Here is a 26,780-nt window from a genome sequence, read left to right on the forward strand (position 1 = left end):
AATGCATAGGAGAAAGAAATCTACTTATACAAAGGGAGGTGAATATTCAAAGAACCAAATCTTACAGAGAATAAAGACGCGAATAAGGCACAGCAGGACCAGATTAGCATATTTTCTTTAATAACTACATCAACACGTTTTAAGATTTTTCCTTCTTTCTAACATTATATAAACGTACTCTTTTAAACCTCAATAGCAAAGAGGCACAGAATGTAACAAATAATGAGCACGCAGTTTTCAAACCACGTAAAGATGGCGCATGACAATGTCAAGATTCTGACAAAATGGATATACGCGTATAAGTAAAACCTTCAAGGTAAATGTATGACTGCAGTTAGGAATAATAAACGCAGATCTGGTTAACAGCTAATTGGTATATAAGCAGTTCAAGAACGGCGCCACGATACTTTGGAGCTAAGATTACCGTTGGACGTAATCCACCAGGAAAATCAAAGCAGAAAAGATAAGATCAGCTTGCCAAAGGAAAGCAGGAAGAATCAAACAGAATCTAGTGAGTCTTGCCAATGTGGAAAAGATATAGCCCAGTTAATGGTACAGACACCTATAAAAATGAATGTATCGACCGATGGTGTACAGGAAGTCCAAAGGACCAAGATGGTTTCAGGGTGATTCTAGCACCTGTTTGAGGAAGAGGGCGCCTAACTGGATGCCCTAGGTTACTATAGTTCAGTGACACTGGGTATCGAGATCATAACGTCAACTCTTCTTTGTTAGTATCGGCTCAGAATTTTCCATTTATAACTTGACTAACCACATACAGATTTTACACAAAAGTGAGGTAACGTGATGATCACCTTGACACAAGGAACTGGATCGACACTCTGACGCTGACTGAGGCATCAGAGATCTGGGTCAGGGAGCTGGCTCTGCCCTTTCCTGCTGTCACCTGCAGCAGGAACGCACATGCCTGGTCAAGAGAGTTCATGTGAAGTTTCTGGCTCTGCAAGATTAAGGTCAAGATGAAATAAATTCTGTCCTAGCAAATCCTGCCTAAGAGGTCAGCTTCTTCCTCTTTCACTAGTTTGATGCCAAACACCTTTTAGGATACAAAAGGGTCTGTTTGCTTTTAGATACATTACGCGTGATTACAGAAATCGCCATAAAGGAGAAGCTCTACGGACTGAACTGAAAAGCACCGACTCCACGATAAAACTGAGAAGCTTATTTAAAAAAAACTAAACTCTAGGGGCGCCTGGGTGGCACAGCGGTTGGGCATCTGCCTTCGGCTCAGGGCGTGATCCTGGCATTATGGGATCGAGCCCCACATCAGGCTCCTCTGCTGTGAGCCTGCTTCTTCCTCTCCCACTACCCCTGCTTGTGTTCCCTCTCTCGCTGGCTGTCTCTATCTCTGTCGAATAAATAAATAAAATCTTAAAAAAAAACAAACTAAACTCTAATACATATTTATTTACTGCCCCTCTAATGAGAGAGGAAAGCAGAAAAGGCCATCAGTCAATCAAATATTCAGTTAGTGGAAATAAATATTGATTACTTTCTGATTATCTTAACTAATAATTTTCTAATAACCATAACCAGGTAGCTGGGGTCCATTTATTTTTATGTGAACAACTTGTGATTAAAGACCGTTAAATGGGATATGGTAGAAGGCTTAGCTGAAGGCCCTATTTCTGCTATCTCCAATTTTAAGTCAAGAGAAATTAGATTAAAAACTCAAGTAAAACAAGGGGAAAAAATAAGGGTTCTGAGTTTCCTATCAACTTTGTTATACTTCTGTTGTAATTAGAGAACTTTTCTGGACATAGGCATAAATATTTAGCATCCTGAAGTATATTACTTAACTCAAGAACTAATTTGTAAAAATAAAAGTTAAGAATACAGTAGACAACTTTTCGATTTACTTTAGGTTTTGAATGGAGATAAATCATCAGATATATGACAAAGGCAGCAACTTTGGTAGTCACTGGATAATGCAGACACCTGTGCAGGTGGGGCTGTAAAGGAATTTTTATTAGGTTGCTAGAAAACCAGCACTGAATTCAGTTGCTGAATTTCAACCAATTTAAATAAAGTACTTGACCTACAAGCTTATAACCCTAAATTTCTCAATGCAGCTGCCAGAAATCGATTTTCCAAATGAAACAACAGATGGTTTTGAACAATACTGCAATATGGCAATTTTCAGTTACTCCGAAGGGTTTTTTTCTTGTTAAAATTATAAAAATAATTGAGAAAATGACTTTCAAATTTTTCTGAAGGACTGCTATTTTCAAAGGGAAAAGCAAAGTTTAATAACCTAAGTGACTTTTCTAGCCTTACCTTTCGACATGGCTCTATTTGCTAGTTTTTATTTATCTAAAACAACACATGGCAGAGTGTAACCTTGGCCTCATTTTAGAACTAATTTAATACTCCCGCGGTGCCTGCAAGCTCTTCAAGATGTATCTTTCCATGTGATAATTTCCCACTCACAGTATGCCTTCAGTTCAAACCTTCATCATTCCGGGCAGATTAGACAAACGGGCCAATTAAGCCTGATGTGAAAGATATTTAAAACCTATAAACCTTTGTAAATAATTGAAAAACTGCTCATTCCTTCGAATACCATCGTCAACAAAATAAATACAGCCCACATAGCCTCCGAATAAGGCTAACCCCAAAAGAAGAAGCTTAACCTTTCAGGAAAAATCACCTCAAGTTCCTTAAACTGTTCTTGGCAAATGACTCCACTTCCGACTCACTGATTTAATTGAGAACGTCTGTAAGTTCTCATCCTTCCTTCCTTCCAGCTCATTGCCTCTCCAGCGCTGTGCAACGGGGTGTGGGCTCTGGATGTGGGCTGCCTGGATTTAGTACTGGCACCACCATCACCCAGGAGATCCTGAGATCCTTTCAACCTCAAATTCCTCAAATTCCAAATGCTAAGGGGTACTGACTTCATGGGATTGCTGCGGACTAAACACACTTAGTTGACACACGAAAAGAACTTCACAGATGCCAGGTATATGGTGAGTGCTCAATAAATGTAGCTATTATTATTACTATTATTATTATCATCCCTTCCCTCTTGTCTCGCTCAATGCCTGGGCTGCTCCAAGGTCTACCTAGATTTCTTCCCTGCCTTATACTCACTCGCTCCCCTGCCTTCGCCCTCTGTCCAAGAGCATGCTGGTTCTCCAGCTTGTGAGCAATCCCCGCACACAACGACAAAGCAAACCAAAACAAAACACTTCACACTGTTCAGCCAACACCCTTTATAACTACTTCTCCACTCCCTTTTACACAAAACTTACCTTTTAAAACTAGGCTATGATTCATTTCCTCCATTTTGTCACCATTCACTCTTACCTCTGGCAGTTTTACACCTAAAGCCCCTTTCTCAACAATCACATGATCACAGAGTCCAGCAGCCTTTTCTCAGTCCTATTTCTGAACCTTCCTACCACTGATGGGCCCTCCTTCCTCTTTGAAACTGGTCCCTTTGCCTTCTGTGCCACTGCCCCATCCTAAATCTTCCTTCCTGCTTACCTACCACTTCTCCACCTCACTCCCCTGGGATCTTTTCCTACTCCTTCCATCGAAACCCAGTTTCCCAAGAGTTTTGCTCTCAGTCCTCCATACCCTCTCCCAACTGCTCCACTCCCATGGGACTCCCCCAAACCCTATGGCAGGACCTCCAAATCACCACCTCTGGTTCAGCCCCTCCTCCCCACTCTAGTCCTGCCTCCACTGACTGTTGAAGACGTCCATCTGGTGGGTCCACCAGCCCCTCACACTTACCATGTTTTAAGTCAAATCTACCAGTTTCCCTTCTTAATATTTCCACTTTCGTCAGTTAATGGCACCATCATTCTTTGACTTATGAAGGTCAAAGCATTTCAGTCATCTTTAATCTTCTCTCTCCCTAACAGCTCATAACAGACAGCACTCGGTCTGTGTGTGAGTGCTGGAACTAGACCATATGAGTTTGTATCCTGGCTTCCCCACTTTCTGCCAGCGTGACCTTGAGCAAGTCACTTGGCTTCTCTAGCTTCAGGGTGGCCTTCATAACACAGCTGTACAGATTACATAAGGAAATGTACATAAGCCACAGAGGGCTGGCATGTGGCCAGCTATGATGACGACGACAATGAAAGAGAACCTCAATCATCTGTTCACACCCTTCTCATTCTTTACAGACTCGTCACATTTCATGTAGACCTTCTCCATGTTGTCCCAAGTAACTTTCAACTCAGAAGGCCACTTGCCTTTGTTGTCAATGTGTAAGTGCCTCAAATTTTCATTAATCTCAACCAAGACCTAGAACATTTAACATTCTACTTACATATCAGTACGTTTTTTTCTCTTACCATACTAAATAAAAAATGTAATGAGAATTCAGGAACTGACCTTATTTGAAAATTTCAAATAACATTCCATAAGCCATATGGTCAGACATTAAAATCACTCTCAAGTCTGATAATGCCGAGCAGGTTATCGGCAACAAACTACAAAATCTTTGTTGTCATTACCCCAACCAAGCCACCACCTCGTGGTCACCTGTCCACATTTCCCCAGGAAATGAAATGTAAGTTTAGTTTGGGGCTAAGAAAGATGTAACATTACTGGGAAAAAAAATCAGAATCATATTAAGTCAGTATATTGTCTTTTGCTTTGTATCATCAGTGACTTTGTGGCCCTACAAGAAAGTAGAATTGATTAAATATTTTTACAAATGTCCATCTAAATATTTACCACATTTAATTCAACGGGACCATTGCTCTTATAAGCAGTTATCCTAAGAGAACCATGTTTATGTATTACTTAGATGTCAGCACTCAGTCACTTTTACAAAGACAGAGGAGAATTACCGCTAAGGACTGGAGCTCTCTTGTTTCCTCCTCTGCTGCTGAAGCATGATAGGACAGAACCTACAGGGCAGGAAACAAAGGAAAACAGGTTATCCGAGAGAGGACTACCGAAGGCACTCTGACAGCCTCAAGCTTGAGATTCTGCTAAAACTTCCTAGAGACAGAACTAGACGTCTGAGAACGTCAAATCATGTTTCCTGCTTTCTTGAACAGAGAGAAAAATCCCAGATTTCGATTCAATTGCGTGTTTTGGAAGACAAAAAGTTATATTACACTCCCTATATTCAGAGAACGTCTTGTCACTTTATCCTGACACCACTGATACAAAGAGCACATTATTAATCAGCCATGCTACCTGCTCAAACTGGGCAGAAAATTTATTTTGCACTGCTTTTTTTCTTTTTGTACTGCTTTTTAAAAAATAATAGTGACTTTTAATTTTACCTGTGTACAGAATTAAGAAAAAAATCTTTGCATACACTGACATTTTAACGTTTAACGTTGATATTTGGAAAGAAAGCAGTCTAGAAGTGGCCTGCAGATGAGGCCAATGACCAGTGTAGAATTTCATAAAGAAAAATTGCATGGCTGGAATGTAATGTCATACAGATTCAGGGATCTCTTTCCACTCCTAGGTCAAGAGCTGAGAAGCGTAGCACTGGCCTATAAATCCCTCCGTTAACATCTGAGGACACTGAGGCACAGGCATTCTCATGACTTGGCGGCAACCCCATACTTAGTGAGAGGACAGGGAGACCTGGGACCCTGCTTTCAACTCCTACTCTAGTATGCTTTCTGTTACCCTGTAATGTTAAAAAGACAGGCTTACTATTTTCTTATACCTTAATGTAAGAATCATTAATTCCCAATTTCGAAAGTAATAACTTCAGGGTAATGGGATAATATTTTCGACATTCTTTTGAACAGAGGGAGTGGTCATATTTAAAATGTCTACCATACTTAAAAAAATTTTTTTGAAAGTTCATTTTTGACAGAGACAACCTAGATTTACTAAAACCCCCAAAGATTTTAGCATGATTGATAAGAAGGTAAGCCATTTCCAGATTTTAAGTGGGGAATCGAGTAATTGAGCAGCCTGAACTAGTTTTCCTTGAACCAGTCTTTAAAACTTTAAACAATTCAAAATCTAAAGTGGCATATATGTCTCTTATCTTGTGATTCAGAACATTTATAATACCACGCTATACTGGATATGTCTTTGTATTTGAACCATTAAGCACTAGGAAACCCCAGGAAACTGGGAGCTGCTGTCTTCTGCTCACATGAAATCAATGGGTCATGGTGGCTAATGGATCACTGTTGGGACCACAGAGCTAGTTTGTTGAGGAAAGCGAAGACTGTGGCCATGCACTAGTCTAATATAAAGAATTGCAACGCAACACAGATGAATGAACACCAGAATAACATGCCATTCTAAATTTTTTAAAAAAAAGAGATTTTGTCTCACTGAAAAAAATAGCACCTTACTCATAGGGTCGTAAGGATTAATTTTGTTAATACAGGCATACCTCAGAGATACTGCGAGTTTGTTTCCAGACCACTGCAATAAAGCCAATATTGTAATAGAGTGAGTCAAATGAATTTTTTGGTTTCCCAGTGCACGTAAAAGTTAGTTGACACTATACTCTAGTATGTTAAGTGTGCAATAGCATTATGTCTAAAAAAACCAATGTAATACCTTATTTAAAAAATACTTCATTGCTTAAAAAAAAATGTAACCCATCACCTGAACTTCCAACATGTCCTAATCACTATCACAGAACACCACAACAAACATAATAATAATGAAAAAGCTTGAACTACTGTGAGAATTACCAAAATGCAACACAGAGACACGAAGTGAGCAAATGCTGTTGGCAAAATGATGCCGACAGACTTGCTCAACATAGGGTCGCCACAGACCGTCAGTGTGTGAAAAATGCAGTATCTCTGATGGGCGAAAAGGCAAAGCACCATAAAACGAGGTATGTCTGTACCTGTGAGCATTAGGACACAGAGCAAGCGCATTTGATAAAGGTTTGCTATTACTATCATTGTTGTTTTATTGTCACGCTAATGATCATGGCTTCCAGGTCAAAATAATTCACCATCATAAGAAAACCTGAGGAGTTTGTGTCCCTGGCTTTTATCCAGTGCCTCATAAGGACAGGAAAATCTTTCTCAAGGTTAAACTTGTGAGCATAGACAGGACTTCCCATAGTGAATTGAAAAAAAAATAGATGTATGCTAAGTAAAAGCCTAATTACTCATATATTTAACTAAAGTAAAACTACAGTGTAAAAATAAATCTCAACCAGGAAAATGTTCAAAGATTTTGAACTAAATTATATAACGTCTGGGATTTGCGTCAAAATAATCAATGGATGAAAGCGGAAGAAGAGTGCAGAGAAGCAAGCAAGCATATGCAGGAATGAGATCGGCCATGGGTCAATAATTATTAAAGATGGCTAATGAGTACATGGGTGCTCACTAAGCTATTCTCTCCACTTCTGTATATGCCTGCAATTTTCCATGATAAAAAGTTTTACAAAAAGAGATAATTTCTAATTGATAACTGGCTTAGATTCAATTCAGTACAAAGCCATGGAAACTATTAAAAATTTGATTAAAAATTATATAAACACACATACATGCCTACACATGTATATACATGTGTGAAACTGCAAGTGCACATATACTGTATAAATGTAACTTCAGGTATGTGTGTGCATATGTACACATATGCATATATTCGTGTGTATATATGTACATGTACATATACATACGTTTGTGTGTATTTGAAAAATATTTCCACTGGCTTATAATCCAGATCTCTTACATGATACTATGGCAATGCTATTCGTGTTACATATTCATTTCAGAAAGTAAAATATACCATCTTGGTTACTAGTAAATTTTTACTTACAATGCATATCTTTCGAGCTATGTATTTTTTTAGAGGACTGGAGGAAAAGTTACCATAATCCAAACACTGATACCCACTGATCTCAATCAACTAAATAAGAGGAGGCACTCAAATATATTTCACACCAGTGTGTGAATAAGTAGAGACATTTGTCCCTCTGAAGTCTATTTCCCTAAACTAATGTATGAAATTTCTGTGTTATACAAAGGGAACACTTTCAGGCAGTTTGCAGAATTCATCTGGAAAGGGCTGGTAGTCCCACGTGGGAGGGAGCCTGAAGTCAGTGTCCAAGTCAGTGGTTCATGAGCTGCCTGCACATTCAGAATCACTTGGGGGGGGGGTGCTCTGGAATAACATAGATCCCCAGCCTCTACCCAAGACTTAGGAGTCAGGATTTTCAGAAGTGGGATCCTTCAATCTGTCATTTAGGGTTTCTGTTTTTGTCTTTTTAAGATGCGTGACTACAACTGTTCACAAGAAGATGGGGAGGCTCAGGCAGTGGAAAAGGGACAGGTTGCAGTGACAGCAGACGTCTCTGGACTGGATTCTTAAGGTCAAAGGAATAAAGGGACAACCAGCCCGAGTTCTGGTTTGGTCATATGACCTTTGATAAGTTTCTACAATATTCTGGGTCTCAGTTTCCTTAACTGTTTAAATGAGGAACTAAGGATTCAGTCTGATTCTCTGAGGAGACAGTGACCCCACAAATGGTTCCGGGGGAAAGGGCAGAAGCTGAGTGTGTGGCCACAGAGACCGAGAGGGACCCGCACGCGCCAGCCCACCTCCAGTGTGACCATTTGCTTGGCCATGGCTCTCTCCACTGCTTCATACATCTGTGTGTTCTGGATCCCCAAGCCACAAAAGATGACAAAAGCCTCCAGAAACTGTTCGTCATTTCGGTTGAAAGGCTTAACCTTGCCAGTATTCTCCTCCATCTTATTAACAAGTTGACAAACCCCTGTAACAATCCAAGAAATTTGAGTAAATATTATTAATTATTATAGTTTTTATTGACTTTAACACACACCCCCCAAAGATTGTCTTATACTTTCCTCTTAGGTATGCTTGGAATCTCCAAAGAGGCAAACAGATCCTCACAAATATAAGCTAGAGAAGTAAACTGAATTAATTTACATGAGAACTTGGTTTCACACAGTCCTAAATGTATGTTGCCTGTGTTCAAAAAAAAATCCTAGAGTACTATTTTCTTCCAGACTCGGTCACAAGTTTTAGATCACTTGAGTCCCCAAAGACAATCTGTCCTTTGGAGACTAATTGGATTTTTGTATACTTGCCAAGAGAACAATTTTGATGCACATCAGAATTTTGGGTCACACAGACTGCCTTTCCTGACTGAGAAACCAGAAGTTAAAAAACACAATTACATACAAAATAGGATGCAGAGAACAGACAGTTCACATAGACAGCCTCAAATTTCAAATAAGCACCTCTGCATCCAGGAGAATCCTATTTGCAGACAGCTTTTGATACTGCAAATAAAAATGACTGTTTAGAAAGAAAAGCAGAACTAACCTCCTAAATCCTGGCTTCTCTTAGAAGGTCAAACATACAGTCAATATAAATGGAAACTTACATCAACATTATGATAAATCCTTACTGAACTAGTTCCACAGGATTCTGAGCCTAGTGGCCTCTCTTTGAAGGGTTTGGTGACCTCCTACCTCTGGGTTTAATAAGTGTTGTTAAATCTTTATTTCTTCTGTCTCTAAATATATAATGACAGAGTTCCGTCGTGTGCCCACTGAGGGGCAGGTATTGTGCTAAAATCTTCAGGACACACGTGATCTCTAGGCCTTCTGATCTATGCTGTGAGGTAGGGGTGACCCTCCCCATTTTACAGATGGAAAAACTGAGTCCCAGAAAGGTCAAGTCATTATGCTTAGATCCAAAATTCAAACCCCAGCTCGGGCCAGTCCCCAAGGCCACAGTTGCCCACGTGCTGCTGCTCTGTGCCCTTGTACCTCCTTCCGGTCACTGCTGGCAGTCCCCTGACTGTATCTCCCTTGCTCACACCTTGGCCTGTGCTTTTCCACCGGCCTCCACTGCTCCCCCCAGGCTCTTTCCTGTGAGCAGTGGACACCTCAATTTCCTTCACCATAGCTCCTGGAGGCAGCCCACCGCCCAGCTGAAGCTGGCACTTCTCTTATCTTTGCCCTTAAGATGATCACTCGGTATGTGTCCTTCTCCGATCGGCTCCTTTCACTAAATTCCACTCCTGAAACCAATGCTCACACTATATGTGAACTAACTAGAATTTACATAAAAATTTGGAGAGAAAAAAAAATATCTAGCTCAGTGTATCATGGCGGATTTTATTTCTGTCTCTCTTTCTAGGCTGTACGTATCTTGGGCCTAGAGATTTTATTTTATCAGTTCCACTGTCTCAGCTAGCAAAATGCCTGGTCTATAGCAGGAACTCGAAAAATGTTTACTGAGCTAATGAAAGAATGCAGGACTGCGGCTCTGACCCAAACTACTTTCCCATGAAGACTACAGTCTGTTATCTCTTATTTTTCCCAGAGCACAAAAGGATTTCATGGGGTCCACAGTGATACATGCTTGCACTTTAAGTCCCTTTATCGCCATCGATGTGCAATTTATTTTTAACCCTACAAATTAACCGCGCTCTCATTTCTGCTCATTGTTGTTTGTTTGTGGGAGGTTTTCTACGTTAGACAGGAAAGACATCCTCATCTATCTGGATTAGTACCGTACGGATTACTTCTCTAACACTTAATTCCATTATCAAGAAATACTTTAAACGAAACATAATGAATTTGGACACTGCCAGAAAAACCATAATTCAATGGCAATCGGCATGATCTTAAAAGCACAAGTCCCATGTATATGGTACAACACAGGGGTTCTGTCCCCCAGCCTTCGTGAATCACCAAATTACACACGTGGAACTGCTGCTCTTGGACCTGGCTAGCACCCAAATCACATTTTCTTGAGAGTCACGTGTTTCATGCCTTAATCCTCACATCACAAATGTAATCACCTTTAATTTTGACTGAAGTTGTCTCCTCTCTGATGGCCACTTTTCATAAACAAGATTTTTCTTTTTAACACTTCATAATAATTACTGTACGTCCGGAAAGGAAAAGGCAACGGGAAGGGGCTGAGACGTGGCTGTCAGGCAGGCTCCTGGGCTTCTGACCTCACTAAGTACCTCTCCTGCACGTCCGCTCCAATCTAGGCCTTAGGCAAAAGTCACTGAATGTGCATTAAGAAATATTACTGAATACCTCTGGAATTCAAAGGTATCGAAATGAACGTGAAATGTACCAATACCAGGAGTTGGCTGTCACAACCATAGCTCAGAGCAGAACAGCTGAAGTGTGTTGGCATTACAATCCACCAATCTAGATACGTATGTGTAGACAGAGCTAAGCTCAGTGCAAGGAAAAGGGGTGAAGACTAATTATCCATTTAAGCATATAATTTAATGCTCCTTTGAAAGCAGAATGGACAGTCATACTTCTATAGCATTCACGATCATCCTGCTGATTTCTCTATAGTCTATCAAACAAAAATACCCAAGTTAAAAAAAAAAAAGCTATGAAGAAGAAGGTTTATAACAAACAAACAGGAGAAAATATAAAGCCTGGACACATTTACAGAAGGGTTTTCAGAACTTCATTAATTACTGCAAGAGTGAATAAGAGTGCAATAATGAACTTTAAAACGCACTTGAGATGCCACATCTACCAGCAATCCACATAAAATCAGAATCACTTCTCTATAAAAACAAAGTATTTAATGCAGAACCCAAAATAAAACGAAACCACTCAGCAACAATCAATTAATATATACAATCATAGAAGAAAATACTCAAAAGCATTAGGCGAAAACCAAGAGCGAGCAGTCAGTAAAGTATCAGTGTCACTGAGTGTTAGGGGAGCACACCAAGTACTCGCACTGACGTAGCTTCGTGTGGTCATCACAGCAGCTCTGAGAGCTACGCCGCCACCTACGGCATCTCTAGCAATTACGCTGAAGGGACTGGATGGCTTCTCAAATCACCCAATTATGCTTCCTTTTCTGTAATTCCAGGGATCAGACGTTGTTACCAACCACAGTTTCCCCCTGGCTTTTTGCCAGAGCAGGGGGTAAGTAAGCTCTCAGATCCTGTTTGTGGTCTCATGTACTCGCTACCATACAGTGTGGACTCCGACACCAGCATCCTGTCTTGCTAATACGTAAGACCAGCCCTGATCACCAATCTTGCGAATACTTTTTTTTGCACTTGTCATTTGTCAGTTATCTTAATTTGAGGTTTTCTGTTGTACAGCGTCTTGCTTTTAAGAGAAGCGTCCCCATTTTAAGATTATATATGAACCTGTATTTTCCCCTAGTACTTTTATAGATTCATTGTATCACATTTAATTTTTTAATTCAACTTAATATTTTTCCCCAAGTTGTTACTAGATTTTTAAAATACTTGAATAGCTATCCCTTTTCCAATGATTTGAATTGACACCTTAAATACTAAAGTCATACTTTTTTTTACTAGGTAATTTTTCACATTTTAATATTTTTGAAATCAGTTTGCATCCTAATCAACTGCTTGTCATAGTTTAATTGAAATCATTTTTTTCTTTCTTGGAAGTACAGAAAGTGAAGTCTTTCCACCAATTTCTTTTTTTTTTTTTTTAAAGATTTTATTTATTTATTTGACAGAGATAGAGACAGCCAGCGAGAGAGGGAACACAAGCAGGGGGAGTGGGAGAGGAAGAAGCAGGCTCATAGCAGAGGAGCCTGATGTGGGGCTCGATCCCATAACACCAGGATCACGCCCTGAGCCGAAGGCAGACGCTTAACCACTGTGCCACCCAGGCGCCCCTTTCCACCAATTTCTAAGGTCATCTTAGAAACAATGAGCTATTGGGGCGCCTGCGTGGCTCAGTCGTTAAGTGTCTGCCTTTGGCTCAGAGCGTGATCCTGGATCCCTGGGATCGAGTTCCGCATCAGGCTCCTCCGCTCAGAGCCTGCTTCTTCCTCTCCCACTCCCCCTGCTTGTGTTCCCTCTCTCACTGTCTCTCTCTCTATCAAATAAATAAATAAAATCTTAAAAAAAAAGAAACAATGAACTATTATATACAATAACATTAATACACATATGTACTAGACTTGGATCTGCATTTAGACTTTCTATTGTATTCCATCCATCTTTCCATCCTTTCTGGCACACATATGATACTTTTTTTATAAAAATATTTTATTTATTTGGCAGAGAGAGCAAAAGAGCACAAGCAGGGGGAGCAGCAGGAGAGGGAGAAGAAAACTCCCTGCTGAGCAGGGAGCCCGATGTGGGACTTGATCCTAGGACCCTGGGATCATGACCTGAGCCGAAGGCAGATGCTTAATTAACCGACTGAGTCCCCCAGGCTCATCCACATATGATACTTTTAATTATGTTACTTTTACAGGATTATTTTAATTTCTGACAGAGCAAATCTCTATCAATCAACTCTGATTCTTTTCATATGTGATTCTTCCAGATGAGTTTTATAAATGTTGGTCAGGAATTACCCTTCCCTCTGAAAAAAACTCTTATGAGGATATGTATTAAAATTGATATAAATCTTACAGAATAGGTTCTTATCATTGGGAAATGTTATGTCCCTTCACTTATTAAAGATTTTTAAGTTAGGAGAATATTATAGTTTTCCTCATAAAGATGCTACATATTTCTGGGCTACATTTATTCTTTGCTACTATTATAAATGGGATTTTTTTCTGTTATTATTTTCAAATAAATTTGTCTTGGCATAAATTAAAGTTAATTCTTTTTAATAATCTGATAACCAGGAACTTTTAGAACTCTCTGTAGAGATGTATTTTCAGCTGATTCGACTGGGCTTTCCACCTCATAATCTTATCATCTGGAAGTTTTTTTTAATTTTGCCTTTTCTTTTTCTGTATCTTACATTGTTTCATCTCCTCCCCTCTGATTGCTTTGGTTAGAATTTCCTTTGGGCAATAATTTTTTTGTTTTTGTTTTTTATTTTAATGACTTTAAAAATAACTTTCTCAATTACTTCTATGAAAAATTTAAAACTTGCATTAGTATTGGTTATTACCAATTTTTTTTTAAAGATTTTATTTATTTATTTAACAGAGATAGAGACAGCCAGCGAGAGAGGGAACACAGCAGGGGGAGTGGGAGAGGAAGAAGTAGGCTCCCAGTGGAGGAGCCTGACGTGGGGCTCGATCCCGTAACTCCGGGATCACGCCCTGAGCCGAAGGCAGATGCCTAACCGCTGTGCCACTCAGGTGCCCCATGGTTATTACCAATTTTTATGGAATTTCTCCATTTCATCAAAATGTATTACCTTTTTGGTATACTGTACTTCCTAACATCTTTTAAAATTTCTTCTCTATCTATAATTACATTTCTTTTCTCATTCCCACTTGTGTATTTTTTATTATCCTCTTTACCTGTGTTGCCAGTTTATTGTTATTGTGTTCTCTCATTATCTTTTCTTCACTATCCCTTCCCCATTTCATAAACTTGTAATTTCAATTGCTTTTCTCTGCTCTCAATTTATTCATTTATTGGGTGGCAGCATAGAAGGTGAGAAAGAGAGGTGCTGTTTTTCTAATGTCTTCACAGTTGAATGCTTCCATTAATTTTATTTTTTCTTAATTCAGAAATGACTGGTTTGTGTTGTATGTGCGTATATCATCAATTTTTGTAAGTTTCTGATGGATATTTGACAGGAGTTTGAATTTGTAAATTATGAAATATAAACATAAATCTGTAGTTGCTAATTAAATCCACTTCATTTTTTATATTAATTAATTCTAATGTTCCCTTAATTTTTCCTGTACTTTTAACCTTTAACCCTCTGAGATGTGCACCAAAGACTCCCACTATGACTACCAGTTTGTCCATTTCTCCCTGTGTTTTTAATAGCTTTGGCTTTTATATATCAATGATGTTAGTTTATTAGAAGCATTTATGACAATTATACTTTCTTAGTGGATTTTAACTTTCATCAGAGCAAAGCATCCCTTTACATTGTTTTTACCTTAAATTAGACTTTCTCTGATATTAATATTCATCTCTATTCAAATATTGCCCATTTTATGTAAAATGTGTTTTTACGAATGGCATATACCTCATATCTTACAGAAATCCCCTCATTATTTCTAGTCTAGTATAGGTAAGCTTCTGTTTTCCAATACTACTGTGAAGTTTTTCTTACTATTTTTTTAATCAATTCTTGAAACTGTAATTCTTTTTTTCTTTTTAAATTATTTTTTACTTAAATTCAATTAATTAACATATAAGGTATTATTGGTTTCAGAGGTAGAGGTCATTGATTCATCAGTCTTATATAATACCCAGTGCTCATTACATCACATGCCCTCCTTAATGTCCATCATCCAGTTACCCCATCCCCCCCAGCCCCCTCCCCTCCAGCAACCCTCAGTTTGTTTCCTAAAGTTAAGAGTCTCTCATGGTTTATATTTATTTTTATTCTATATATTTTCACTTTTATAATTTTAACCTTACTTCCCTAATTTTATTTTTTTCTCATTTTCTTCCAGTTATTATTGCCCCTACGGTCTTATTGCCTGGAGCCTGCTATAACTAAGCATCATTTACAATTCTCTGGGGAAAAAAACCAGGTACTTTCAGCATTATAAGCAATGTGTACCACGGATGACTGCGGTTTAATTACGCTTGCGTTAGAACATCCTAGCAAGTATTTTTATAAACAAATGAGCAGTTAGTGATATTGCCAAATGGCAACATTTAATATGAAAAAGTGAAGTAGGGTCAAATTTAAACCTATAATTTTAGAATATTTATCTATGTCTTAAAATCAAATTGCAACACATAGATGAGCAGCAAATTAGGACAGTAGTCAATTTAGAACATACATTCAGTGAGAAATACAGTCGAGCCATGAACAACATGGATTAGAACTACGAGGGTTCGCTTACATGTGGATTTTTTTTTATAAATATAGTACAGTACTGTAAATGTGGATTTTTAAAAATAAATACAGTACAGTACTGTAAGTGTATTTTCTCCTTATGATTTTCTTAGTAACATTTTCTTTTCTCTAGCTTACTTTATTGTAAGAAAGCAATACATAATATATATAACATAGAAAATAAGTGTTAATCAATTGTTTCTGTTACTGGGAAGATTTTCAGTCAACTGTAGGCTACTAGCAGTTAGGTTCTGGAGGATTTAAAAGTCATACATGGATTTTAGACTGCATGGGGGGTGTCAGTGCACCTCACCTCAATATTGTTCAAGAGTCCGATGTACATATTTCTCATACTTCACTGTCAAGCAATGTGTGATATAACACCATAATTTTTGTTATACTTTTTTGTTAACTAAGAGAAGAAAATATAAGTTATTTAAAGTGGAGATGTTCTCAACGTTTTGTTGTTTTTTGTTTTGGTTGGGAATGGGACTAATCTCTTCAAATTCTGTCCTGAAATTGGCATGGAAAATCAGAATAAGAATTTCTAGTAAATACGATTTGGGAAAAAGGCATATTTAGCCTAATAAATAGGGGAAATAATTGGTTAAAATAAATGAATGTTGAATGAGAAAAATATTTCCTTAACGGCATTGGAAGCAAAACTCTGGAAACACTCTGTATTAGCCAGAGCACTAAGAAAACATTTGATATGAAACAATACCTCGGGGAATACAACAGGCCCCATACTGGTCTAATGTCTATAATTTCATCTAAATGTCAGTAATGGAAAAATGGGAGGGGGAAGGAAGATTACAAAAAACACATGGGTCTGTCTGCCTTTCTGCATGTAACTCCATGGGGATTCTCTATTAGAATTACATAACAGACGAATCTGGCCTGTGCTATGTAAGAAAAATTATCTACAGCCATGACGTTTTCCACGCTGCATCTGTGGACACAAAACACAGGCGAGAATTCAAATTTTCTGTTTTGTCACACTTTTAAAGAGCAGGGAGCTCTGGAGAGGTTTCTTCTTGTACTTGGAATCAACGTGAGCCCCCCCAACCCCCATTTTTTCCCTTTCTTTTTATTAATAGGGAATTTTTCCTCTCCGAAAATAACATTTGCTTACTTTTGGCTCTGTTATCAAGTAGGGTGACGCGAGATGCAGGCCGAGTCTGATTACTTCAATGAGTTTTTTTTTCCTGCTCACTTGAAGGAAACACGACAGGGTCATAGCATATGAATTTTGAGCAGATCTGAAAGGTTATTTAGCTCACCTCTGCAGAGATGAGTCATGTGCTCATAATGTTTTAAAGGGTTAAAGGAAGAGTGGAGCCAAATGGACACCGGGAGTCCACTCCCCACCTGGGGCTGTTTGCACTTCACTGAACCAGCTCGTATTCAAGTGATGACAAAACCTGATATATAACTTCCTCCAGCAACTCCCCATTCCCCATTATTATTCCAAAGCGATCCTGCTGAGGAAAAGCAAAGATGTGACCTGATGTGGCAAGGGGCAACTCAGTCCTCCTTATGAAATCTCATGAGGGAAGAATGTATCTCCTTCTGGAATTTCATTTCACATTTTCAAAGGTGAGAGGCAGCTTTGTAGTAAGTCCTCATGCTTATATCAAAAAGCATTAAAAATATATTTATAATGTATATTTCTAATGTAGTTTTCACCTTGCATTCCCTAGCAAATAAAATTTTATAACATAACATTTCCTTGGGATCATATTGTAAGGCACCCAGGTCAGTTTCCTTTTTGCTTATGTTAGCAAATCGATGGGTGATGATCTTGAAAAGAAAACCCCCACACCATGTATTTGTCAGCCTCTACTCTTCTGAGAGCTGTGAAGAGTGCAGGTGACCAAAGAGCTGGGCCAAGAGTCGCCAGGCTGGTTTCTGAGGGACTTTACGAGGCAATTCACCAGGGTCAGGATCTGACTCCTTGCCTTGTAGGCTTAGAAACTAGATGACCATGGCTGAAGACAGAGCCATCTCTCTGGGGTAGAGTCACAGTCACTGAGTTCACAAGACTGCTAGCTAACACCAGAATAGCCATGGATAGCACGAAACAGATCCGTCCCAGGGAACAGGAGCACCCGAAACTCCAGCCCACTGCCTCAAGTCCAGTTCACAGATTTCTCAGAAGAAACCACTGTCAAAGCTATCAATGTATTTTTGAGTATATGAATAATACATTCTCCTCCTAGGAGTTAAGCTACCTTGGGAAAATATAATCAGAACAAGGGAAGTCAGATTGGTGGGATGCTTAATGGCATACCCCGGTCATGCATCTCACAGGAAGGAAGCACACCAGCAAAGCTACTAGAATAGTTGACCACGACAACCTGCTCCACCCACTGCCCCCTAAGCACTGGTCTCACCACATGGTCAGAACACTCTACCCACACTGATACAACTTAACTACATCTGTCTTCACTTGAGGGGCAAAGATTCCCTGACCCCTGAACAGAGCCTCAATACGTATTTTCAATATTTGCCTTTTTTTTTCTATTTTCTATTTCATTATAATACCTCCCTTCCCTGCCTTTCTGACTGATCTCCTCCTTCGATAAAGTTACAGTTAAGCCCTGCAACCTGGAAACTACTCAGACTTCTTAAGGTAAATTTATATTTCTAAGCCTCACTTCATTAGGGTTTCTATATAAAAGTTTAGCCTTTAGAAGGTCTTCATATTTCCTTTATTTCCAAGTTCTCGGGACAATGTTAACAGTTCAGACTACTTTCACAGGTCAATCATGCATGACTGGCATATAAAACCTCGTACTTTCTGTACTACTCTTACCATAACCTGCAACGCCAAGAAACAAATATGTCCATAACAGGTTAACACCATTCCATATTTCCTGAGGATGCATTCTCCCAACATTCCTGAAGTAGACGTTTTTCTATTACCTTAATATAAGAATGTAAGCTCCCTGAGGGTGGGGATTTCCACTTTGCTCACCAATTTATTCCAGATCACTAGAACACTGGAGTGTTCAATAAATATTTTTGAAAGAATGAATATAATCTAAAATGTAAACCCTGTATTTAAAAAAATCAGAAGAAATTAGACTCTTCAAAACAAGGCACATTATCAACTTGATGTCTCTCAGTCTACAAACTTTGCAACACATCATTCTTCAACAAAAATCCTGTTGAAAAGCATTATAATAATCACTAAGATACATTATAGTTAAGATATTTAACAATGCCTGTTAACATTTATCAATATGAAATTATTTCAAAATTCTTTTATTATTTCAATTTTTATCTTTTTTGACACATTTTATTTCCCAAAATTACACTTGAAGGAAAGAAGTTTCTGGGAATACATTTTTTTCTTTAATAAGTGCAGATTAGAGGGTAGTAAAAAGCTTTACCTATCACTTTATTCTTCTTTCCATTTTTTATAGGCGTACAAAGCAAACTTCTAATGCATTGCTGGTTGACATTTCCTGTGTTTTCATTCTAAACAAAAACAAAAATAAAACAAAGCAGGTACAAATTATGAAGAGACTGATTTGCCCACTAGGTGCTATGTAAGCTGGATCAGACATCTGAAACCACTAACATATTCATTCATCTTTTATTAGCTAGAGATAATGTCAGAATGCAGAAAATGTACAAATTATAATGAAGTTCACATTAACACAATATGCAGCAATTAGTCTTTACATTATTAAAAGTAATAAATATCCTATATATTTCTTTTTTTTTTTTCATTCTAAACTTTCCAAGCAGCTTTTGGTAATATTGAGCAAACTATTTATGCAATTATTTACTATACTGGTATAGAAGATGTCTCAATAATTTAACAAGACGGGCAGGATCCTTAAAGCATTACCCTACCTCGGATACCACAAGCTGCAAACTTGTCTTTCTTTAGGACTGCCACTGTTTCTATTGCCCATATTGCTCAAGTTCTAAAGAGGTCTTCTAGATACTCAAATAACCAAATCAAGGAAGCTGCCTCAAAGTGCAATGCTTTTCCAGAGATGAGAGAAAACACTAGCATTCAAAGTTTTCAATGCCTGAGAAACTGATCTTTGTAACTTCGCGGTCAAAGAAAACGTACTCCTTTCTCCACAGAGCTACTCACGGCAGTAGATTACCAGTTATAGAAGTTCAAGCCGTGTGGCACTTAGTTTTTGAGGATAAACTCAAGAACTCCTGCAACACTAGGTGAGGAACGTCATTGACATTAAGTAGGTCATAGCTACATTTCCTCAAAATTAGCTTATGATAACTCATTATTACACCTTATAAAGCTGAAAAGTACAAGGAAAAATACTCGAGTACAGCTGACCACCCCTCAACAGATGTTACGAGCTATTTTATTTTCCTTCCTCAGATCGGGGAAAGCACAGTTCACTCTGAAATATAGCCAGTTCTCGGCCAGGCCTTCAGCTGAGGAGTCCCTAGAAGGATGGATCTGATGGGAAAACAGTGTTTGGGCTCCAAGTTTACAACTGGTTTACTTACTGTCCAGGGAAATCTTTTGTCCTTACTGACATCTGGGATGTTAAGTGGTTCCATAGTATTTTTGACATACTGAGCATACATGTAGTTGATTCTGTTTGCATCACGTTCCCTGTGGAAAAAACAGACATGAGTTCTTTCTGTGCAGTGAAAAAACATGGGCAAAACGAAGTTCAGTAAATGATAATAAGAGATACACATTAGTCTTAAATTATAGGGTAAAGTGTGTATCTTTATTGGAAAATGTACTTTAAATATGATGAGTTGTAACTCTGTAGTTACTATAATTTAAATGTTTTGAAAAGACAAAGACCCCCAGTTTTTCAGCTGTCTAAAACAAGTTTTAAGATGCAGTTAAGTAATGCTACTACCACTATTAATGGGCATGTTGATTTTTGTGCCATTTGTGTAAAATCTGTATGAGTTTTCCCTCATGTCTTCTTTTTTCATCAGATTATAGAATGACTAGGGTCTAGTGCCTGTTTTACTTCCTCGATTATTTACTTTATCCACCACAATAATCATTTACACATTTCAAACCGAGGGGAAAATCAAGCATGCCTGGAAGAATTTTATTAAGCTTTTTCCCTCTTCTTTTTTCTGCTTTGAGATACTTTATGATGCTTTTTTAAATGAAAAAATGTATCTTTTTCAAAAAACTTTCTTGAGCTTACAATATTTTCCCCAGTTTTTTCCCTGTTTCTTGCTTGAAAGGCTGAATATTAAAGATTAATCGGATGTCAGAGGGTACATAAGCACAATGCCAGGGCCGCAGCTGGGAAAACAAGATAGAACATGTTTTTACATCAGGAAACTTTACATGGTCCCTAGTGATGGGGATGAATTGGGCAAAGAGTGTCAGGTTGTGGAAATTACTCAAATTATAAGGCTATGCCTATCTTGATTGTAATATCACTAACTGAAGAAAAAGGAGAGGCTAATAGTGAGAGATATTTCAAAATAAAATACATGCCTCAGGAAAAATGTCCACTTGTTCTAAGTTCTCCAAGTTGCAATATTTTCCCTATCTTCCAACCTTCCTCCCCCACCTGACCAAACTGCCTCTTGGGACGGCGCTCTTGAGCGGTACTGATTCCACCGAGACTCTGGAAGTCTGTGGCCTCGTTCCTGGCCAAGATATTTCAGCCTGTCCTTTCTTCGCTGCACATTTTAGTTTCAGTGTAATTTGGTCAAATTGGGTGAAATCTGACCCCGTGCCCAGTATTGTATATAAGTGAAAAAGAATAAAAAGCAAACGGTGATAGTCACATAGGAGCAGATAAATTCCAGAATGGACATTTCCTGAGATGACACTAATCATCTGTGAAGGTGTGCGGATGACCCAACAAATCAAAGGGACGTGGCTCCGCTTTCACACATTATCTGGGCGGCATCCCAAGAAAAGGGTATGAGACAAGTGCGGGATTTAGGTTAATAAAACAATTTTTTTTTAAAGATTTTATTTATTTATTTATTTGACAGAGAGAGAGAGAGAGCCAGCGAGAGAGGGAACACAAGCAGGGGGAGTGGGAGAGGAAGAAGCAGGCTCCTAGCGGAGGAGCCTGATGTGGGGCTCGATCCCAGAACGCCGGGATCACGCCCTGAGCCGAAGGCAGACGCTTAACGACTGAGCCACCCAGGCGCCCCTAATAAAACAATTTTTAAAACTATTCATAGATAGCTAAAGTCTCAGGAAAAAGAAAATAAGTTTTAATAAAAACAAGAAAAATGAAATGGTGGTTATGAGGAGAAAGAAGATGCCCCTGTCCAAATCTTTTTTAAAATAAGAACAACACTATTAATGACTTTTATTATTCTTATCACCATCATTATGTTAACAGTGGGAGCCAGATGAAACCCAAAATAGTTAAGCGACTTGCCAGAGATCCTAAGATCAGACCTACAGGCATTCACATAGAGAAGGAGAAGTAATTTAAATTACTTTTCAATCAATAGAAATCAAATTCTTTTTTCTTAATTTCCTGAAAATTTTCATTTTTCCTAACGGTGACTTTAATGAAAAACGAGTATTAAGATTTATTAAGTTACGTGATACCATTTTGTTTCTTACTCTCTAAGAAATACTGGTGAATTCTTAGTTCCCACACTCAATAGACACAGATTGAGTGCCAGCTCCATGAGAGGCACCCTTAGTGTCAAATGGGAGACAAGCAGATGCAGGTCAGTAGCTGTCACAGGCTCTTACAATCGAGCAGAGGCCAGGACACAGCACCGCGAATCCGTTCGGTTGCACGTCCTGTTTGGGTAGAGTCCAATGGCAGAGGCTGTCCCTCCATAACTCTCCTCTGTTCCTCTTTACCTGGACACACAGCCGCCCAGAAGAAACGCTAGTTGCCCAGCCACCCTAGTGGTTTGGCATCATGTAAGTTCTAGTCAATAGATGCAAGAAGAAATATGGCTGCTTCTAGAAACCTCAGGTACGAGAAAGCTGGTGCATGCTGCCTTTTCTTTTACTGGCCACCCGCGCCCCCCACCCTTACCCCCATTTAAAACATGGATATGATGAGAGGAGCTGCATCCCTGACACCGAAGGCAAGGGCCATAGCCTACAGAAGGGGAGTAGAAAGCCCCAAGGTGCCTGGGGCCCCGAGGCCTTTGCGGAGCACAGCTGCAGCACCTGGGCTGCTGACCTCTGGGCTTTTAGAGGAGAGAGTAATTATACTGCCTCCTGGTTTATTTAAGCTACTTTCGTTTGGGGCTTTTATGATTTGCAGTCAAGCCTAATTCTAGCTAATGCAGTTGGTAAAATGCAAGCACCACACAAGTGGAGAAGATCGACGGGTAAGACCCACATGGAGTGGGTTAGGGAAGAGGCAGCATTAGAGAAATGTGTAAAGGCTGGATTAAGATTTAAGAATGTGGAGAAACACATCAGGGATGAAAGGGAGGGTGTTCCAGCAGGAAAAAGAAAACCTCAGCATAAAACATGTCTCCGAAATGTAAGAGTTCTATCTATGGGTATTTGGGAAGCATGAAATAGTTAGACCGTTAGGAATAAAGTGATGGTTTCAGGCTGAAGATGTTAGGCGAGGGCAGATAGTGGATTACTCTGAAAGAACAATGCAAAGAACAGGGATCTCATTTTTAAAACAGCAGGAGTATTACGGTGGCCTTAAGCATGTGCCTCTCAGAGCTCCAGCTGCAGGAAGCATAAGTGACCGATGTCTCTGGCTGCTGTGCCCTAGATCCCGGGACCACGGAGGCACTGGGGCCACGCCCCCCGCTGCTGCTTCTAGATGAAGACTGAGCCCAGCAGGCATATGAAGGCAGGCCCATTTCTGCGAAACCTGGAATTCTTCCGACAGGGGACCGGCTAGAGGACTCCCCAGAAGTCTTGCCAGATTTTCCTCAAAACTGCGCAGCTGTCCAGGACACGTCTACAAAACACTCCCTTCTTCACCCGCCTGCACTCTCTCGCTCTCGCTCCCTCTGAGTGTAGTTGACACACAATGTTAACACTAGTCTCAGGTGTACAACATAGGACTCAGCCCCTCTGTATGCTATGCTGTGCTCACCACCAGCGTAGCTACCGTCTGTCACCAGAGGCGCTACTAAGTACCAGTGACTACACTCCCTACGCTGGACCTTTCATCCACATGACTTACTCACTCCCTAACTGCAAGCCTGTGGCTCCCGCTGCCCTGCACCTCTTTGGCCCATCCCGCCACTCCCCTGCTATTCCCTCTTTTCTCTCTAGGTCAGACTTGTGTGGGGGTCCAGAGGTCTCCTAGCTCTGTCCCCTTTTATCCTCACGGGGGATTTCCCCTAATACATTTCTTGCACATTTAATTCAGTCTTGGCATTTGCTTCTTGGAGGACTTGGACTTTTTGCACAGTGGCTATCAGCGGGATGTATATGAGTATATCCTTGGGAAGACAGGGACATGGCGCTGGGGCTCACTGGGACACTTGTGTGCTTTAGAACTAAATGGAATCACTGCAGGCTATGTAAACAAAGACAGAAAAAAACACATCAGAGACATGGAAATAACAGCCAACACTGACTGAGTGCTTACTACGTGCCAGAAATTTTCTGGAGCATTTTGTGTGCATGATCTCATTTAGTCCTTACTACAATCCTGCTCTCAGTATCCCCGTTTTACAGATGAAGAAATTGAGGCTTCGGGAGGTTAATTCATTTACAAAATGCCCCACAGCTAGCAAGTGGTGGAACTTAAATTTCAATCAGTCTGACTTCAGAGGCTACACTCTTTTTTCTACTCAGTATGTAGTTTTTTAAAGTAGTAAAAAACCTTTTTACTACTTTTTACAGTGTTACCAGTATACATTTTCCAAGAAAGTGAGCTTAAGGAATTAATTCTATGCATTTGTCATTTTATGATAAAAACATGCATTTATAAATTAACATCAAGTTAACTGACATGGAATAACAGCAGTAAAATGTCATTTTTTTCCTTCTAATTGGGTGGCTCTTATGAATTGAAGCACAGAAATTCCAAAACCTCTTACCATCTGGAAATGAGCTAGCTTCCCTTCTGAAATTTATAGGCAACCCAAGTCCCCAACGCCTTTCTGTGCTTTATCTCCCTGACAATATGATTCTGATGATCAAGGATAATGTTCACCCTGAATATTTATTTTTTAGTTTTACACTTAACATTGCAAATCTGTCTTCAATGTGTTATTTTGATTTATAAAGGATAATTAGTGGGTTGGTTGGACAAATACCAAATGAGCCATGCTTTTCAACTGAAATGACTGGTCTAAAAGAACGATTTGCTTACTGCTGACATCATAAAATTGCCTAGCATTTCATCTCGTGGGAGAGTGTTTGGATTGGCAAAGTGTTTAAGAATGAGCATCGGAGAGTCCTGAATTCTATCAATAAACCATTTTAGCAATGTAATAAAGAGTCTGCTGGTGAAGTGTCAATATCAGTTTAGTCCTTTGTCAAAATGCTGAAGTCACTACACATCATTTTTAATTCAGACGTGTGGCAAAATTAGGCCTAATATCTAATTTTTATTAAAATAATAAAAATATTTACATCAATTAAAGGCCTTTTATTGTATCATTAGTATAAAGGCTAACTTTAAAATGTTTAGCTGATACAAGGCATTAGTGAATACTTTTCAATACTGTAAAATTAGTTAATGAATCAGTTAAAATGATCCATTAAATTACTCTCTTTTAAGGTAATCATACTGACCTATTTATCCTTTATAAAAATATCTTTATACTAAGACTATCTTGGAGTGATTAAAAAAATAAATGGAAAAATACCTTCCATTTTGTCTACAGAGAGGGAACACGGTATTCATCAGAAATAAATCAAGACTACATTTTTTTAAATGCATATTTACCAGTAGAGGTCACTATCATACCAAATGGGCTTGTTTAGCTACCGTTAGAAATTAGAGGACCAGGCTGAATTTGTAATAAAATCAAAATGCCAATACATAAAATGTAATTATACAGACTTATGCTGCTGTACATATATTCAAAGTTAAATCTAGATAACTCATCATTTTATACTTTTTCTTGATCTTACTTTTTTAATTCAAGTATAATATGATATTATATTAGTTTCAGGTGTACAATATAATGATTCAACAATTCCATAAGCTTCTCAGTGCTCACTAATATAAGTGCACTTCTAATCCCTCTTATCTATTTCACCCATCCCCTCACCCACCTCCCCTCTGGCAACCAGCAATTTATTCTCTGTATTTAAGAATCTGTTTTCTGGTTTGTCTCTTTTCTATTTTGTTTGTTCATTTGTTTCTCAAATTCCATATATGGTCATTTTATATCATTTATGTCATATATGTTATTTTCATATCATTTATATCATATATTATTCCATCATTTTATACTTTTAATATATAGTATCATATCTATGGATATATGTAAACACATTAAATATATATGTCTATATTTATACATGTAGCAATTCATTATGCAATCTGAAAAGTAAAAGACTCAAATATTTGCAGGTGTCTTATCTAGAAGCTTTCTAAAACATTCTTTATAAAAAGCAACAAAAATGTCATAGCATCATAAAATCAAAATTATACTAATGTTCTTCCTAGGAATAAGAAACTTAATTACTCACGTAGGCAGGAGACACCAGCATTTAAAGCGGATACACACATACTCACCAGGACATGGGTTTATCACATATTCAAAAAGGACTCGATACAAACTAAAACTAAATGTCCAATATGCCAGAAAATACAATGGCACACAGAGGGGCTCAGAAAAGAATACACATGGAAATGGGACAGATACTTGTCATGACCAGCAATGCCGAGAGGGAAGCAGGGGTCAGCTACTCAATTTTAACTTTGTGAACGAAAAACTCCAGGTAGAAAAAAATCTCTAGCGATAACATGGTTTATCTACTTTTGACTACGCACACCAGGCCCACATCAGCAAAAAAGGCCTAAGTCAGGTGTGCCAGAGTCAAATGAATTCCCCATCTGCCCCCAAGTTACAACTGCACCTTTGCTAATTCCTCAAATTCTTTTAATCAGAGAAAATGTATTTCATTGTATCAGACTGTTGAAATAT

The 26,780-nt window shown here is 38.8% G+C and overlaps 1 protein-coding gene across 3 annotated transcripts in view; it reads right to left on the reverse strand.

Annotated features, from left to right (window-relative positions):
* Positions 1-26,780, reverse strand: part of PDE5A (phosphodiesterase 5A) — a 140,969-nt gene that overhangs the window by 48,620 nt on the left and 65,569 nt on the right. For all 3 annotated transcript variants that reach the window (XM_040626273.1, XM_040626275.1, XM_040626274.1), the window contains exons 8-11: positions 20,229-20,337; positions 19,127-19,214; positions 8,538-8,713; positions 4,830-4,889 (exon numbers count right to left, since the gene is read on the reverse strand). In XM_040626273.1, the coding sequence (XP_040482207.1) occupies positions 4,830-4,889; positions 8,538-8,713; positions 19,127-19,214; positions 20,229-20,337 (433 nt within the window). The remainder of the gene's footprint in view (positions 1-4,829; positions 4,890-8,537; positions 8,714-19,126; positions 19,215-20,228; positions 20,338-26,780) is intronic.

This window comes from Ursus maritimus, unplaced genomic scaffold, assembly GCF_017311325.1.
Source record: "Ursus maritimus isolate PB19 unplaced genomic scaffold, ASM1731132v1 scaffold_11, whole genome shotgun sequence".
Taxonomy (NCBI): Eukaryota; Metazoa; Chordata; class Mammalia; order Carnivora; family Ursidae; genus Ursus; species Ursus maritimus.